Consider the following 17,726-nt stretch of genomic DNA (forward strand, 5'->3'; position numbering starts at 1 on the left):
ATCGTGAAAGAGCTATCCAACCCCAGCGCAGGAAACAACGACATCACCCCATCGCAAGACCTCTGCAACTCCCTCGCCTCATACTTCCACAACAAGATCGCGGACATACACAACAGCTTCAACAACCAACCAACGCACACCACGACCGTACCACCACCCCCCACCACCACCCTCCGTGCCTGGACCCCGATCAGCACCGAAGACACCATCCGCACGATGAACTCCGTCCACTCCGGATCCCCGACCGACCCCTGCCCTCACCACGTCTTCAACAGGGCCGACGCTGTCATCGCACCCCACCTGCGAGACATCATCAACACCTCCTTCGACACCGCCACCTTCCCTGAGAGCTGGAAGCACGCCGAACTCAGCGCTCTACTCAAGAAACCCACAGCGGACCCCACCGAACTCAAGAATTACCGCCCCATCTCGCTCCTCCCGTTTCCAGCCAAAGTCATCGAGAAGACCGTCAACAAGCAGCTGGCCGCCTTCCTTGAGACGAATGGATCCCTCGACCCCTCACAGTCTGGCTTCCGAGCCAACCACAGCACCGAGACCGCCCTCATCGCCGCCACCGATGACATCCGAGCCCTGATGGACAACGGAGAAACCGCGGCCCTCATCCTCCTAGACCTCTCCGCGGCATTCGACACTGTCTGCCACCGCACCCTAGTACAGCGCCTCAGCAACGTCGGAATCCAGGAGAAGGCGCTGGAATGGATCATCTCCTTCCTCGACGGAAGAACACAGAGAGTCCGCCTACCACCGTACAAGTCAGAGGCCACCGAAGTCATCTGCGGCGTCCCTCAAGGATCCTCGCTGAGCCCCACCCTCTTCAACGTCTACATGAGCCCCCTCGCGGCCATCGCACGCCAACACAACCTGAACATAATCTCCTACGCCGACGACACCCAGCTGATCCTCTCCCTGACCAACGACCCCGCCGCCGCCAGAGCCAACCTGCACGAAGGGATGAAAGAGGTCGCCGAGTGGATGACGACCAGCCGCCTGAAACTGAACTCAGACAAGACGGAGGTCCTCATCCTGGGCTCTTCCCCCTCCGCCTGGGACGACTCCTGGTGGCCTCCAGCCCTGGGCACCGCACCCAAACCGACAGACCACGCACGCAACCTGGGCTTCATCCTGGACTCCTCCCTCTCCATGACCAGGCAAGTCAACAACGTCTCCTCGGCATGCTTCAACATCCTACGCATGCTACGGAAGATCTTCTGGTGGATCCCCACCGAGACCAGGAAGACCGTCACCCAGGCCCTCGTCACCAGCCGACTGGACTACGGCAACGCCCTCTATGCCGGTACCACCGCCAAGCTCCAGAAGAGACTCCAGCGGATCCAGAATGCCTCAGCCAGACTCATCCTCGACATCCCACGAACCAGCCACATCTCCGTACATCTGAGAGACCTGCATTGGCTCCCCGTCAACAAAAGAATCACCTTCCGCCTCCTCACCCACGCACACAAAGCCCTACATGACCAAGGCCCGAGCTACCTCAACAACCGAATCAACTTCTACACTCCCAAACGCCACCTCCGATCAGCCAACCACGCCCTCGCCGCCGTCCCCCGCATCCGAAGAGCGACAACAGGAGGAAGGTCCTTCTCCTACCTGGCCGCCAAGACCTGGAACTCCCTCCCGACCGACCTGCGCCTGACCCAAGACCACCTCTCCTTCAGGAAGAAGCTGAAGACCTGGCTGTTCGAGCAGTAACGGCACCCCCCTCCCCCCAGCGCCTTGAGACCCTACGGGTAAGTAGTGCGCTCTATAAATGTCTTTGATTGATTGATTGAAAACCTACTAATGCAAAGTACATTCTTTTCGCAAAAAAGGTGAAATGCAAAATAGCCTGGTCAGAGACACTATGCCCCACAATTATAAGGACAGACATAGACACCGAAGCTGCTTTATTGCACTAGGGGAAAACATAGTACATGACAAAAAGTGCCCATTCAAAATCCTATTAATAGGGCCATTTCCCAGCGGCCTGAAACTTTCAGCAAATATGGCTGAACGCCAGCAGTGGTCTGTACAGCAGAGTATTGGCTCAGTGATGATTTGCTTGTTTCATAGCCTTCTCTGGCAAGACCCCTGTTTTCCAAGAAAGGGCATTTAAACCTAAACCAATCCAGCTTGCATGCGGAAATAGCGTTCTGAAAAAGAGAGGCCCTGTCCGGTTTCTCCTGCGTCCGACGTAAGTTGCTACGGACCTTTATCTCTTATTGACTCTATGATCAAAATAATTGGGGGAGCAGTTTTCAACATAATTAGGGAATGGGCTAACAAGCACAACATCCTAAACCCCCGGCAATATGACGTCTGGGAAGGCCTGGGTATACTAGAGCAGTTCTTAAATATTTAATTATTGATTCAAATGACTAAATATAAACACTAAAGCCTATATTAACTAAATTATGCAAATATATTTTTATTTTCAAAACACTTTAACTGAATTCTATTATTTCTTTACTCACTGATATTCCCAGAACCACAGACAGCCCATTTTCAGCATTTAAACCCTGATTCATAGCGTTGAATTTGATCATTCACTTCTACAGGGAATGGGAGAATTGTCACCTGTGTCGAAAATTGTCATGTTATACACTTCGAAATATATCTTGTACATCTAACTAGACTCAATGGACTCATCGAGAAGAAACAATATACAGCTGAAAAATGTTTACTTCTGAAAGAAATCGGATATTGCCTTGATAGGCATCATATGTTGTCATGAGAAGTGAGACGATAGACTGTGGTATCTTGAGAGAAAGTGGTAAAATGATGGAGAGGAAAAGGAAAGAGGCACAAGGGGAAACATCTATGACACCGTAGGCATTACATCGTAGTGCCTTTACAACGCAGTCAGTACCACGACTTTGACGCTATCACGAGTTCCACTACAACGCAAGTTATTACAACAACTTGCTTTAGGGAACGCTGTGTTGGACTGGTGTTGGATTTTAAGTCCAACACCTTCCCTACTGATATACAGACTGGAGTTGGAATAGTAATTTAAATTATTCCAAAGTCCAGCGCTTCCCTAAAGCAAGTCGTTGCAATGACGTGTGTTGCAATGGAACTCGTGGTAATGACACAGTTGTGGCATTGACTGCGTTGTTAAGCCACACGTAGTTCTGGGATGCGTGATAACAGATGCTATTCATCACAAGCAGTGGCGTTGCAGGTGTGCCATGGGCCCTTGTATGGGCTAGTAAAATGGGCTCCTGATTAAGCATGGGCAAATTTTGCGAATTGGCAATTCGCAAATTTGCGGATTTGCGAATTGGCAATCCGCAAAATTTGCGAATTCGCAGATTTTTTTATTTTTGCGTGTTCGCGGGTGTTCGCGAGGCGCTTTGCGTGTTCGCGGGTGTTCGCCAGGCGCTTTGCAATTTCCCGGGGTTTTTTTTTTTGCCTGCTTCATCACTGCCACCCTCTTGTTTTTTATGCCCATCTGCCCTCTGTACCACTTGTTTTTGTGCCCTTCTGCCCTCTGCCCCACACATTTTTTTGTCCCCTTCTGCCCTCTGTCCCACTTTTGTGCCCTTCTGCCCTCAGCCCCACTTAGAATGGCGCCGGCAAGCTGCCAGCGCCATTCTAAAATAGCTAGAAATAGATTCAACAGGAAGCACTAATAGATAAAGTAAATCAGGTGCTCCAGTTGAAGGTCAAATTAAGTTACACAATCATTAATCACCCCAAGTTTGGGGGTGATTAATGATTGTGTAACTGAATTTGAGCAGCACCTGCTTTACTTTATCTATTAGAGCTTCCTTTTGAAGCTGACTTTTGTAACTATTTTAGAATGGCTCTGGCAGCTTGTTGGCACCATTCTAAAAGAGTTACAAAAGTCAGCTTGAACTTTTGACCCAATCCCCGTTCGCGGATTTCCGTTCGTGGATTTTGCGGGAAATTCACGAATCTCGTGGATTGAGAATTTACCGAAAATCTGCGATATCCGCGAGCAGGACGGATTTTCCGCCCATGCTTACTCCTGATAGCTGATTGTGTGGCAAAACACAGCAATAATCAGGGTTGACTTGGCCCCTTTGTCATTTCTGGCCTTGGATCACTGCATATGCTGCACAAAGATAGCTATGCCGCTGAGCGCCTCGAGGGAGGTGGGGGTGGAGGGTGACATGGACTCAAAGTACGAGGAAGGGAATAGGCTCTTTGTTGGGGTGAGGGTAAATAATGTAATTCTAGAAGGATATGGCAGGAGTGATATGGCTCTACCCTCAGGAAGACAGATGGGAGCTTCTGTTGGCTCTGAAGCACCTCAGTAGAATGTGCTCCTTCAAGTGGTTTTACATGAAACTCTACTTCAGTTTTCAGTACTCCTAAAAGATCAATTGCAAACTGCGGGCATTTCTGACATTGCACTGCAAACTACATAAACATTGCTAGGTCTCCCTGGAAAAAGCATAAAACAAGGATGTCTGAGTGTCACTGTGGCACTCTATTAACCAAGAACCCAGTTCATTCACTTAATCAAATGATATGTGTTTATAGCACTTTATTTTTTCCGCTGTGATTTTAGTGACAAACATTTTATACTAATTGATGCGAGGAAATATATCTATATTTGTACTTTACGCTTTTAGAACACCTGGGTCTGCCACAGCGTTGAATATTAACAAGCATTTGTTATTGCAACTTTTAAGGCAACAAACAACTTACCAGCCCAATTTTATATGTTTATCTTATGTGTATGGTAATATTGGGATGGTTTTTATTAGCTTAAAACAATTAACATTTCAGCACTGTACACATAAAAAATGGCATCTCTTGACTTACTTGCAAAATTCTCATCTTTTTCAAATTCTTCACATTATTCCAGGCGGTACACAGACAAAATATCGAGTTTTAAATTTCGATATACAATTATATCGAAGTTTAAATATCGATGGGACAAAATATCGAAGGTAAGTAATATCGACAGTCTTAATATCGATATTAGTATGATATCAGTAATATCGAAGTTTTAAATATCGATGTCAATAATATCGAAATAAATAACTTCGATGTTACTAATATCAATTTTTAAATAAATTTAGTGTATATTATATTGTATTTATTATGTTTTATTATTTATTTTTAATGTAATTTAATTAAATATTGTCTTTTACTACTGTAGCGGGTTGTGGGTTTATAGGGGAATAGGGTGGGAAGTAATTTAATTATGTTAAATTAATTATTAATTAGTAGGAATTATTAATTAATTAATTGAGAATTAATTTTTAATTAATTTTAATTAATTGATTAATTGATAAATATGTTCTGTAGCGGGTTATGGATTTATAGGGGAATAGGGTGGGAAGTAATTTAATAATAATTAATTAATTAATATATGTTTGTACATATTCTAATTAATAATTATTTAGTAATTAATTTATATTAATTAGTTAATTAATTAATATAATTTTGTACATATTTTTAATTATTAATTAGTTGGTAATTAATTAATATTAATTAGTTAATTACATTAATTATAGTAATTTTTTTCATATATAATTTTTTGTCATTCTTAATAATTAATTGGGAAAAATAATATTAATTATTAAATTAAATTAATTACAGCTAATGTGCTAATAAATTTACTTTATTGTTATTGTTAATTAATAATTAATTGGTAATTAAATAATATTAATTAATTTTGGGTAAAGGAGTATTTTTAGGGTTCAGGGTCAGTTTTCAGTTTTTGGGTAAAGGGGTATTTTTAGGGTTCAGGGTCAGTTTTCAGTTCTTGGGTAAAGGGGTATTTTTAGGGTTCAGGGTCAGGGGTATTTTTAGGGTTCAGGGTCAGTTTTCAGTTCTTGGGTAAAGGGGTATTTTTAGGGTTCAGGGTCAGTTTTCAGTTTTTGGGTAAAGGGGTATTTTTAGGGTTCAGGGTCAGTTTTCAGTTTTTGGGTAAAGGGGTATTTTTAGGGTTCAGGGTCAGTTTTCAGTTCTTGGGTAAAGGGGTATTTTTAGGGTTCAGGGTCAGTTTTCAGTTTTCGGGTAAAGGGGTATTTTTAGGGTTCAGGGTCAGTTTTGGGTTTTTGGGGTACAGAGATATTTTTAGGGATCAGGGTCAGTTTTGGGTTTTTGGGGTACAGGGATATTTTTAGGGTTCAGGGTCAGTTTTGGGTTTTTGGGGTACAGGCGTACAGGGTAAAAATAAAAAAAATTACATTAAATCAATTAAATGAAATTAAAAAAAATTACATTAAATTATTAAGTGTTTTATTTATTTTAAATGTATATGTATTAGTTTTAATTTTGTTTTAATATTTTTATTTAATATTTGTAAAATTATATGTATTTTAAAATTGTTTTTACATTATTATTAATACATTTAAAAAAACGATATTTTTAATTTCGATATTTTTGTACTACGATATTATTTTTTCAATATTTTTGTACTTACCTTTATGAAGATATGACTCCGATATTTTTGATGTCGATATTTTTGTGCCGATATTTTTGTATTTCGATATTCTGTCTGTCGATATTATGTCAGACATTCATTCCAGGCGCTTACTTTCATTAACCATCGAAGCAGGATGGTGCTCGCCAGTCTGAAGAATGGACCTGGCTGAGATTTGCTTTAGCAGGGTGCTTGCAGCAATAAAATACATTTGTACTTTTTATCCATTGGATGGCAGCACCCAACCACCTCTTCTTGCACCTTTGATTTGTTAGGACATCTCAGGAGACACACTGAGAGTTGCATGTCTATTACAATTAGCATATTCACGTCATTAGACATCATGTCCTCGACGTAGGGGATCTGAGAGAGACAGCCACTACTTAAGAATTGTGTGGTTCCCTAAGATGTTACTTTGAAAACCTAGATGGATATTATAAAAAATCACGCAGAGCAGCAAGTCACCGCGCTGAGTGATAGGGAAAAGGCAGGAGTGCCCCGTATTTAACATTATACAGCGCATTTCGCTCTTTTCCCTGCGCTGGCGCACAATGTGGTGCCAGCACCAACGAAGGCACCCTTGCACCATGGTGAAAGGGTGCCTGCGTTGTAAACAGGATTGTTTATGTGCAGGAAGGGACATCTTCCTGCACAAAATCAATCATCTGAGTCATTTTCCTCTTCCTATGTGTGCTGCAGAATGCAGCATACACAGAAAGAGGAAATAACGGGGAGAAATAAAGACATTTCTCCTCGTTACTCCTTACTTAGGGAGGTGTAGTATTTTTCTGCATTCCTAGGTCTAGCATAACGGTAAATCTGGCAATGCACCAAAATCCATGCTGGATGCATGGGCACACCTACGCAACACCTTTGCACCGCCTCTCTGGGGCAGAGTAACACAATGCAGTGATTTGCACTGCATTGTGTTCCTCTAGACTGAAATTATTAAAAAGATGTGATGACAAAAAAATCGTCCTCTCTTGCGCTTTCGGGTCTTCATTGGCTTCCTGTTCAAAAACGGATCTGCTTCAAATCCTCCTGTCTGGTTTTCAGAGCTCTGCACGGGCTGGGTCCAGTGATGTTGCAAGATCTATTCTCCTGGTACTCTACCGCCAGACCTTTGAGATCCTCTTCGGCATTCCTGGTCACAGTCCCCAGGATAAAAAGGGTGAGGATGGGCGGCCGCTCATTCAGCTTTACGGCCGCCAAACTATGGAATACCTTACCGATGTCTCTGAGGAGCAAGCAGGATCTCTTGTCTTTTAAAAAGGATCTCAAAAGCTACCTCTTCCTGAGAGCAGCGTAGTGTTAACATCTGTAGGTAATGTTTATGGTCGAAGCGCCAGGATACCCTTTGGGTGACAGCTGCGCTCTATAAGTATGCTTACAATTGCAATTACAATTTGTCAGCAGTCCTGTGCCTTTATTCAGACACCTGCCTGCCTTAGTTTTCAGCCAGCGTCCCTCAAAACTAGGGGGCTGATTAGGATGTTGGTGGGGGTCCCCCAGACAACGAGCTGAGCGGTCTGACTGCCACATTATGATGCAGTCGGTCAGACCGCATCGGTCAGAAGGACCAACCAACGTTCCCGACGGGCGCAAGGAACCCGTTTGACCATCGGTTGGATCGTAGCCTCTGCAATAGGGATGGAGCCTGACACACGGTTCAGGGATGTTTTTATTAGTTGCGGCCGGTGCAGGTAAGCATGTTGGGGTTGGGGGCCAGGGCAGGGGGGCTGGGAAGTGAACAGATGATGGAATAGGATGTATTTATTTATTAAATTTTCCCTACTCAGTCATCTGTCGACCTCCCTCCCACCCCACCCCACTGCTCCACCAGGCTTATCTGCATTGGCTGACCCAGGTTTGTAAACATGCCTTTTGAAACTGGGGCTTGTGCTACAATCCCTTTCCGGGCCGGGGCACAATCCTTAATGGCAAAAGGCATGTTTCTGACTGCCTAGACTGCAGTTGGATTGTAATTTGGCTGGGGAGACTGCCGACTACCTGTCCTATGGTCCTGTTCCCACAACTGCCATCGTAATCAGCCCCAATACATGGATGGAGCTCAGCTCCTCATCAGTTTATACTCACAGAAGTTTTTACTATGTCATCTTTCAGATGTCATGCATAATTGACGGATTTACCGCCGCGGCCACATAAAACACACACCGCCAGATTAGGATGGCAGTGGGATTGCGGTGTGACCAGCCGCGGGTTTTGGAGGGATATTTGGTGGCGGTGTCTGCAAGACACCGTCAGCCAAATTAGGAAGCATGTGTAGACATGCTTTTCCGCAGCGATTTTTCCGCTGTGGAAAAGCATGTGGACCTTTGCTTCTGGGAGGCCCTTGCGGGCCCCCAGGGTGAAGGGGGGTGGGGGTGCACATGGGGGGTACCTATGGTACCCCCCTGCATTTGCATGCACAAAGCGGCAGGCACCGCGCATGTATTTTTAACATTGCGGCGGGCGCCGCTTGAAGCAGCACCCGCCGCAATGTTAAGGATACAGGATGTGACCGCCAGGGTGGCGGTCACATCCTAATTTGCATGGAGGGACCGCCGCTGCCCATGCGGACGGTCCCTCTACCTCAGGGGTGGCGGATGGACGCAGGTCCATCCGCCATCCTAATGACCCCTTAGTATGTTCTTTGAATTCATATTTAATGTGTAATGCATGGCAGGTGCAGCCGGCACAGTTAAGAGTGGTGGGGCAGGCCAAGGTGGGTGGGGAAGTCGACAGATGACAGGTTAGGTAAAATGAAATTAAAAAAGTAATAGAACCACTTACCTTGCCCGGCCCGCCACCCTACGGCACTGGCCTGTGCCGGCCGTGCCTGATGCATTGTGCTTTGCTTTTGGAGGGTACATAAGACATCAGCTAACAATCAAAACAAAGTACTGTCCAGCATTTCCAAAAGTACTGTAAACTGACAACACGGCTAACCTAATTAAGAAGAAGGTGGTTGGTGCAGGTGGTGGGCATGTGGGCGGTGGTTGTCGGGGCGGTCGTGGCGTTGAAGCTGTCGTGGATGTCGGCGATCTTGCGGTAGAAGAAAGTGGCCAACGAGTCGCACAGGTTTTGCGAAGGCGGGATGTCATGGGTGTTGGAGCTGGGGTTGGAGAGTTCCTTCACGATGTTGAAGAGCTCTTTGCTGTTGTATTCATTGTTGTCCAGGCGGTCTTTGAATGAGGCCCCACTTGGCGGCTCTGATGAGTTAATGGTGTCTGCAGGTGGCGTTCTTGTGGGCTGCGTAGCTGTCTGGTGTTCGTTCGTGAAGCCAGTTCTTCTCCAGTTTTCGGCATGTTTGTTTTGAGGCCTGGAGGTCTACGGTGAACCAGGTGGCTTTCTTGTTGGTTTGGCTGTTGGAGGGTGTCTTGAGCGGGGCGAGGGTGTTGATGCAGTCATTGATCCATTGTCTGAGGTTGCGGGCGGTGGTGTCGGGGTCGGTGGAGTCGGCGGGTGGACTCTGGGCGAGTGTGTTGATTAGCTGGTCTTCTGTGACCTTGCTCCAGCAGCATCGAGGCATCTGTTCGGTGCGGTGGTGCGTGGTGGCCTTCCTGAAGGTGAAGTGGATGCAGTGGTGGTCGGTCCAGTGGGGTTCTGTGGTGTGGTTGAAGGAGACGTGGGGGCTTGCGGTGAAGATGGGGTTGCGCGTGTGGCCGGCAGCGATGGTTGGTGATGTCACAAGCTGTCTGAGTCCGAGGTTGGCGAGGTTGGCGAGGTTGGCGATCAGGGTGGTGGAGTGGTGCGTGGTGGCCTTCCTGAAGGTGAAGTGGATGCAGTGGTGGTCGGTCCAGTGGGGTTCTGTGGTGTGGTTGAAAGAGACGTGGGGGCTTGCGGTGAAGATGGGGTTGCGCGTGTGGCCGGCGGCGAGGGTTGGTGATGTCACGAGCTGTCTGAGTCCGAGGTTGGCGAGGTTGGCGAGGTTGGCGATCAGGGTGGTGGAGTTGGTGTTGTTGTTGTTCTCCAGGTGGAAATTCAGGTCCCAGAGGAGGATGTAGTGCGTGGAGGAGAGGGCGTGTGTGCTGATGAAGTTGGCTATGCAATCACTGAACTGTGGTCGGGGTCTGTAGACAAGGGTTCCTCTGAGGGTGGTGTTTGGGTCGGTGTGGATCTGGAAGTGCATGTGTTTGGCGGTGCTGAGGGTGTCGTCGGTGTTGGTCGAGACTCTGATGGTGTTCCTGTGGACGTTGGCGATACATCCTCCCACGCCATTGGGGCGGTTCCTGCGGGTGATCTTGTAGCCTTCCGGGATGGCTATGGCGATGTTGGGAGCCAGGTCAGCCAGGTCTCCTTCAGGAAGGCGACGTCTGGGGAGGTAGAGTCGAGAAGGTCCAAGAGTTCGACAGCGTGTTTGCGGGTGGAGCGGGTGTTGAGAAGAATGCATCTGAGGTAGTTGAGTTATATGGTTGGTGGTTTGGTGGGCTGGATGCTGGTGAAGCTGCAGTTCCGGCAGGTGAAGGGTCCTTGGGTGTGCTTCGGAGTGGCCTGGTAGCAGGTATGTTTTCGTCTGGGTTGAGTGCGTGGAGGGTGCTGGTATTGTAGCGGAGTCAGACGTTGTGGTGTTCGCGGGGCCAGGGGTTCTGGTGCTGGGCCCGGTCCAGTCTTGGATGGGTGCAGACGGGTTTGCCTTAGGCGCACCTACGCAGCCAGCGGCGCGGCCGCCATAAGAAAGGGAGGAGGTAGGGAGGAACAGCTGGGAGGGGGGAACGACGAATGGGTGAGTGGGGGACGGGGCCACAGGGGACGCAGCGGCGGGAAAAGTGGCAGGAAATGGCAAGCGGGGAGAAACAGTCACAGAAGCAGATAAATACACTACAATAAAGACGGTCACAGAAGCAAAAGGGGCACAATACAAAATACAAGGCAGATGCAAAACTGGAGCGACAATAGGGCGAGCGGGGTGTGGGGACGCAGCAGCGGTGAGAGTGGCAGACAATGGCATGCGGAAAGGATGGTCACAGAAGCTGATAAATACAGGCACAGAATACAAAAAAGACTGTCAAAAAGCAAAAAGGGCACAATACAAGTACAATACAGAAGCAAGTCTAGAGCAGTCAAGAGCAGGAAAGCAAACCTATGGCCTACCACTTGCCACCAGGGAGGAGGCACAGGTGGCAGCCTGCAGTTGGAGGTGACCTCGATTTCCCTCAGCAGTGGCGGCATCTGAGCAGACACAGGCAGAGACACGGGCACAGTCAGGTGGGGCTGTGCGGCCTGGTGGGCGACCTCCCTGCAGACAGGGTCAAGGGTCGCCTCGCTGGCCACCTTCTTCCACCGCGGGATCGCCGACATCCACGACGGCCGCCATAAGAAAGGGAGGAGGTAGGGAGGAGCAGCTGGGAGGGGGGAACGACGAATGGGTGAGTGGGGGACGGGGCCACAGGGAACGCAGCGGCGGGAAAAGTGGCAGAGAATGGCAAGCGGGGAGAAACAGTCACAGAAGCAGATAAATACACTACAATAAAGACGGTCACAGAAGCAAAAGGGGCACAATACAAAATACAAGGCAGATGAAAATCTGGAGCGACAATAGGGCGAGCGGGGTGTGGGGACGCAGCAGCGGGGAGAGTGGCAGACAATGGCATGCGGGAAGGATGGTCACAGAAGCTGATAAATACAGGCACAGAATACAAAAAAGACTGTCAAAAAGCAAAAGGGGCACAATACAAGTACAATACAGAAGCAAGTCTAGAGCAGTCAAGAGCAGGAAAGCAAACCTATGGCCTACCACTTGCCACCAGGGAGGAGGCACAGGTGGCAGCCTGCAGTTGGAGGTGGCCTCGATTTCCCTCAGCAGTGGCGGCAGCTGGGCAGACACAGGCAGAGACACGGGCACAGTCAGGTGGGGCTGTGCGGCCTGGTGGGCGACCTCCCTGCAGACAGGGCCAAGGGTCGCCTCGCTGGCCACCTTCTTCCACCGCGGGATCGCCGACATCCAGGACTGCTTCAACGCCACGACCACGCCGACAACCACTGCCCCCACCACCATCACCTGGACCAACCGCCTGCTCTCCTGGACCAGCATCAACGACGAGGACACCAGCGAGATCATGAACACCATCCACTCTGGATCACCATTGGACCCGTGCCCTCACCACATCTTCAACAAAGCCAGCACAGCCATCGCACCCCTTCGCCGGAAAGTAATCAACATCTCCTTTGAGACAGCAACCTTCCCGGAAAACTGGAAGCCCGCCGAGATCAACGCCTTACTCAAGAAACCCAAGGCGGACCCCAAGGACCTCAAGAACTTCCGACCCATGTCCCTGCTCCTATTCCCGGCGAAGGTCACCGAGAAAATCGTCAACAAACAACTGACCCGCTTCCTCGAGGAGAACAGCCCCCTGGACCCTTCCCAGTCCGGGTTTCGCAGCAACCACAGCACCGAAAATTCCCTCATCGCCACCACTGATGACATCAGGACCCTGCTTGACAATGGAGAAACAGAAGCCCTCATCCTCCTGGACCTGTCAGCCGCCTTCAACACGGTCTGCCACCGCACACTACGAACACGCCTACACAACGCCGGGATCCAAGAGAATGCCCTGGACTGGACCACATCCTTTCGCTCCGGCAGAACTCAGAGCGTCCCCCTCCCCCCTTCCGCTCCACTGCCACCGAAATCATCTGCGGCTTACCCCAGGGCTCTTCCGTCAGCCCAACGCTGTTCAACATCTACATGGCACCCCTCGCCCATGTCGCCCGACAGCACGACCTCAACATCATCTCCTACGCCGACGACACCCAGCTGATCATCTCCCTCACTGAAGACCCTCACACCGCCAAAACCAACCTCCACCGCCGAATGGATGAGGAACCGACTGAAGCTGAACTTGGACAAGACGGAGGTCCTCATCCTCGGCTCCACCCCTTCAGCCTGGGACGACTCCTGGTGGCCGACAACACTAGGAAGAGCCCCGACACCCACCGACCACGCACGCAACCTAGGGGTCATCCTCGACGCCACCCTCTCCATGACTAAGCAGGTCAACGCCGTCTCCTCATCTTGCTTCAACACCCTCCAAATGCTTCGCAGGATCTTCAAGTGGATCCCCACCAAGACAAGAAGAACAGTCACCCAGGCCCTCATCACCAGCAGGCTGGACTACGGAAACACCCTCTACCCAGGAATGTCGGCCAAGCTCCTGAGACGATTGCAACGCATCCAGAATGCATAGGCACGTCTGATCCTCGACCTCCCCCGCCGCAGCCACGTCACATTACACAAGACCGGCCCAGCATACCTCAACAGACGACTCAACTTCTACACCCCCACCCGCCAGCTCCGCTCCACCAGCCTCGCCCTTGTCACAGTCCCCCACATCCGAAGAACGACCGGCGGCGGCAGAGCCTTCTCCCAGCTCGCCACCAAGACCTGGAACACCCTCCCCACCAACCTACGGCAAACCCAAGACCTACTGGCCTTCAGAAGACGACTCAAGACCTGGCTCTTCTATCACTAGCAGCACCCCCTGCCCCCCAGCACCTTGAAACCCACACAGGTATGTAGTGCGCTTTATAAGTGTCATGATTGATTGATTGATTGATTGATATCTAGTCTTATCCAAATGTTGGGGGATCAGAAATCTGATCTGGAATGGCTAATCCTCCAGCATTTATTGCAAGTTAACTCTGATTACCAAAGAACAGATTGCAGACTTTCAGTAAAATGTTAGCACAGTGCTCTTAAGGTATTGAGATATACCCCCCCTTCGAGGAGGTACATTTTCAGTTCTCACATGTTAGTTAATTCCAAAACGGGGCACAGGGATAAAATACCCCTCCCCAAATCCTCTATGTGACTTCTCCCATGGCAGAAACATGGTTATTATTTTCTCTTAAAAATGTACAAAAATATTGAATCTAGAATATCGTCTACCACTACATTGTCATGGTAAGTTTATTCAGGTAAGTATAGATGCATTGTGTTTAACTCCACATCTATGTACCTTGTACTGTTCTTAATGGTGCGTATTGTACATGTGACAGATTTTCCATCGCCAATATGCTGTAATAGCTAAATTTGTCAAAATGGAAATTAAAAATCGATCAGCCAAACACTAATCAGACTATGATCTGGCAAATGTGAATGAACAGACTGGCATGCGTTCAGTTTCTGAATGACACTTTGACATGACTTGATGAGTCAGTAATGCTTCCTTTTAGAGCTCCTGGGTAGGGTCGATGTGGGATTTAGGATATATTAGGCGTCAGAGGGGAAAGACTGTCTGATTGAGTAAATATAGTCCTATGGTTTTTTGGCTTCACTAACAGTTTAGGATAAACTTGTATTTGTATTTTTAGAAAAAATAAATACGACCACCTTCAGCTGTGACATTGGTGAAGCATACAAAGAAGTCACTGTAGACGTTTGGGCATTCAAAAGGAGAAGACATAAAAGTGACACTGTCATTAACGGGGGTCGCCAGTCACGAAACTGTAGAACAAAATCATCAGGTAAGTTACAACATGCATTAAAATGTGCTGAGGTCACACAAACTACTTAAATGTGTTACAGGCACAGTTGGTTCCTTTGTATTGGCTATATATCAGCCCACACATTAAGCATCATTGCAAAGGTTACTAACTGGCCTTCATTGATGACGTTTGTTCTTTTTTTATGGTTTGAGACGAGTTGTCTTGTAAAAAATGAATCCTATGTTTTGAGGGACTCTGACCTGATAGGGCTAAAAAAAACTTTTTCAATAAGATAATCTTTTGTTAAATCCCTAACCGACATTTAGGCCGTATACTCTTTCAAAAATGGTGCACATCTTCATAGACCTATCGATCTCACAAGTATTGCTTTATGTTCCACTTAGCTAAGGAATACAAACTCAGGGGAATATTTACAAGCCCCTATCGCCACCACGTCACTTGTTCTGATGTTGTGGTGGCTTTAGGGGCTTCGCCTTATTTACAAGGCAGCGCTAAGCTTAACGTGGCTTAACGCTGCCTTGTAAATAATGCCAAACTAAAATAATGCCAATACTGTGGTGGTTGTGTATGTGAGAGATAGAATGATTGAGTGATGCAGACACTGTGAGTATGGAATGAATATGAATGTGTAGAGGGTAATGTTTTTTGAAAAAATTTGAATAATGTTTTGTATGTTTTGTATAGGTGTTTCTGAAATGTAAAATTGGTGAAATTTAACCAAGACAATGAATCTAAAATAAAAGAATAAATAAAAAAGAATAATTCTGACAAAAAGCTGTGAGTATGCATATTGTTTAATTCATATGTGTTGCTGAGTCAAAACAAGAGTAAGGAGAACAGTATTGGCATTATTTTTGTTTGGCATTAGTCAGTGGCTTGGCCTTGCTGTTGGGAGCCCATGCCCAGTGGTGGTTTTTCGCCTTGTAAATAAGGCACCCTTTCACGCTATACTTAGTGTGAAAGGGAGAGGCAATGGGTGTTGCTGTGGACTTTTCACCACAACACCTATTGATTTTGACACTGCCCCATATTTACAAGGGCGGTGTAAATATGGGGCAGTGACAAAATTAAGACCAGGGCAAACCTGGTCTTACCCTGGGGCAACGAGGAGAAATGTTTCATTTCTCCTTGTTTTGTCCTGTTTCCATGTGTGTTGCGCTGTGCAGCACACATAGAAACATCAAAAGGCCATTGATTGTTAATGTGCAGGAAGGTGTCCCTTCCTCACATAAACAATCATTAAAAAAAAATACGCTTTGCAACTTTTCCTTGTGCTGTATTAAGAAACACACATACAAGTTACAAAACACTATTTCATATTGTTTATGTGCAGGAAGGGACACTATCCTGCATATAAACAATTTCCCCCTGCAACGCCGGCACCCTTGCCCTAAGGTGCAAGGGTACCTGCGTTGGCGCTGGACTACTAAATTAGCGCCAGTGCAGGGGGAAATGCAGGGCTGCACCATATCCTTGCAAATATGGTGCAGCCCTGCCTTTCAGAAGTGGCGGAGCGCCGCGTTAAGCCAAGGAGTCTAACGCCACCTCAGTCACCTCCTTCTTGAGGTGCAAGTAATTGGCCAGTGGATTCAGACCACAATTGCAGTTGCACATCATTGACGCATACCATAACAAATTGCAGTTAGGAAAGAACACCCTTTTTACAACCCTTCTTAATTGTGATTCAGTTTGGGTCGCAAAACTCACTTTGTGAGTCAGAAAAAGGTTTCCAAATCACAAAACATGCTTAATTCCAATGAAAAATCTATTTTACAGCCACAAAAAATCGATGTAGCAAATTGTAGGGGTTGCAATTGCAAAATATCTGCATACATTATGCCCCAAGCCCTTTTTTTGTTCCATTTTACACCCTAAATATTTATGCAGTGCTGTAACTTGAGATGCACCAAGTCACCTTGTTAGTCAGCACAAATGAATCAAAATGAATAAAAGTCCATACTTAAAACCTATCTAATAGATGTCATGCAAGAAAAGAAATCAGATGGTGTGCGTTTCACATTATACTTCAATTACTTTTAGATAGTTTTAACTAATTCAGTTGAAAAAAAACTTAAGGAGTGAGAAATCTTTGCAGTATATATATAGTCATCTTCCCAAACAAAAAGCTTCAAGAAACTAAAGGTGGAAATAACTTGAATATCATAAAGTGCATGTATATGGTCTATCCGAGACCTTTAAGTAATGGTACCCAGGTAAATCGGTGCTCACCTTACATTTGTCCCAGACTTGTGTGAGATTAAAGAAGAGTTATTATGGATATATACCTGTGTGAGTGTGTGTATGTGTGTGTATATATATATATATATATATATATATATATATATATATATACACACACATATATATATATATATATATATATATATATATATATATATATATATATATATATATATATATACCTATATATTAATACACCGGACGCACTCGTAGCAAAGACGATGGGAGCACTCTCCCGACACATTGATAATCTATTTATTTATCTACTGTGAAAACTTGACCTATAGAGCCTATTTGAGTATTTTAAATTACCCTATGAAGAATGATAATACACTGGATGGATGTTGGAATAATTGTGAGAAAACCGATTTTATTGCCCTGAGGAAGTCATTGGGAGACTGTTCCCGTGACGAAACACGTGTTGGCTTTGGTTTTCTGGCTACGCTCGTTGTACAATATACTGTCTATGAACTATGGAATGATGAAATTATGAAGAAGAAGACAAAACAAGAAAAAGAAAATAAAAAAGACTGTTGAATATCTTGAAAAACGAATACTTGGATTTGACTTTCTTCTTTTTCTTTACAATATACTGTATATTGTGTGATTGTGC

The 17,726-nt window shown here is 46.5% G+C and overlaps 1 protein-coding gene across 4 annotated transcripts in view; it reads left to right on the forward strand.

Moving 5' to 3' along the window:
* The window catches only part of PTPRC (protein tyrosine phosphatase receptor type C), a 644,370-nt gene that overhangs the window by 398,340 nt on the left and 228,304 nt on the right, over positions 1 to 17,726 (forward strand). For all 4 annotated transcript variants that reach the window (XM_086957682.1, XM_086957664.1, XM_086957674.1 and 1 more), the window contains one exon: positions 14,738 to 14,890. In XM_086957682.1, coding sequence (XP_086813808.1) covers positions 14,738 to 14,890 — 153 coding nt within the window. The remainder of the gene's footprint in view (positions 1 to 14,737; positions 14,891 to 17,726) is intronic.

The sequence above is a fragment of the Lissotriton vulgaris genome, chromosome 1_1 (assembly GCF_964263255.1).
Source record: "Lissotriton vulgaris chromosome 1_1, aLisVul1.2, whole genome shotgun sequence".
Taxonomy (NCBI): Eukaryota; Metazoa; Chordata; class Amphibia; order Caudata; family Salamandridae; genus Lissotriton; species Lissotriton vulgaris.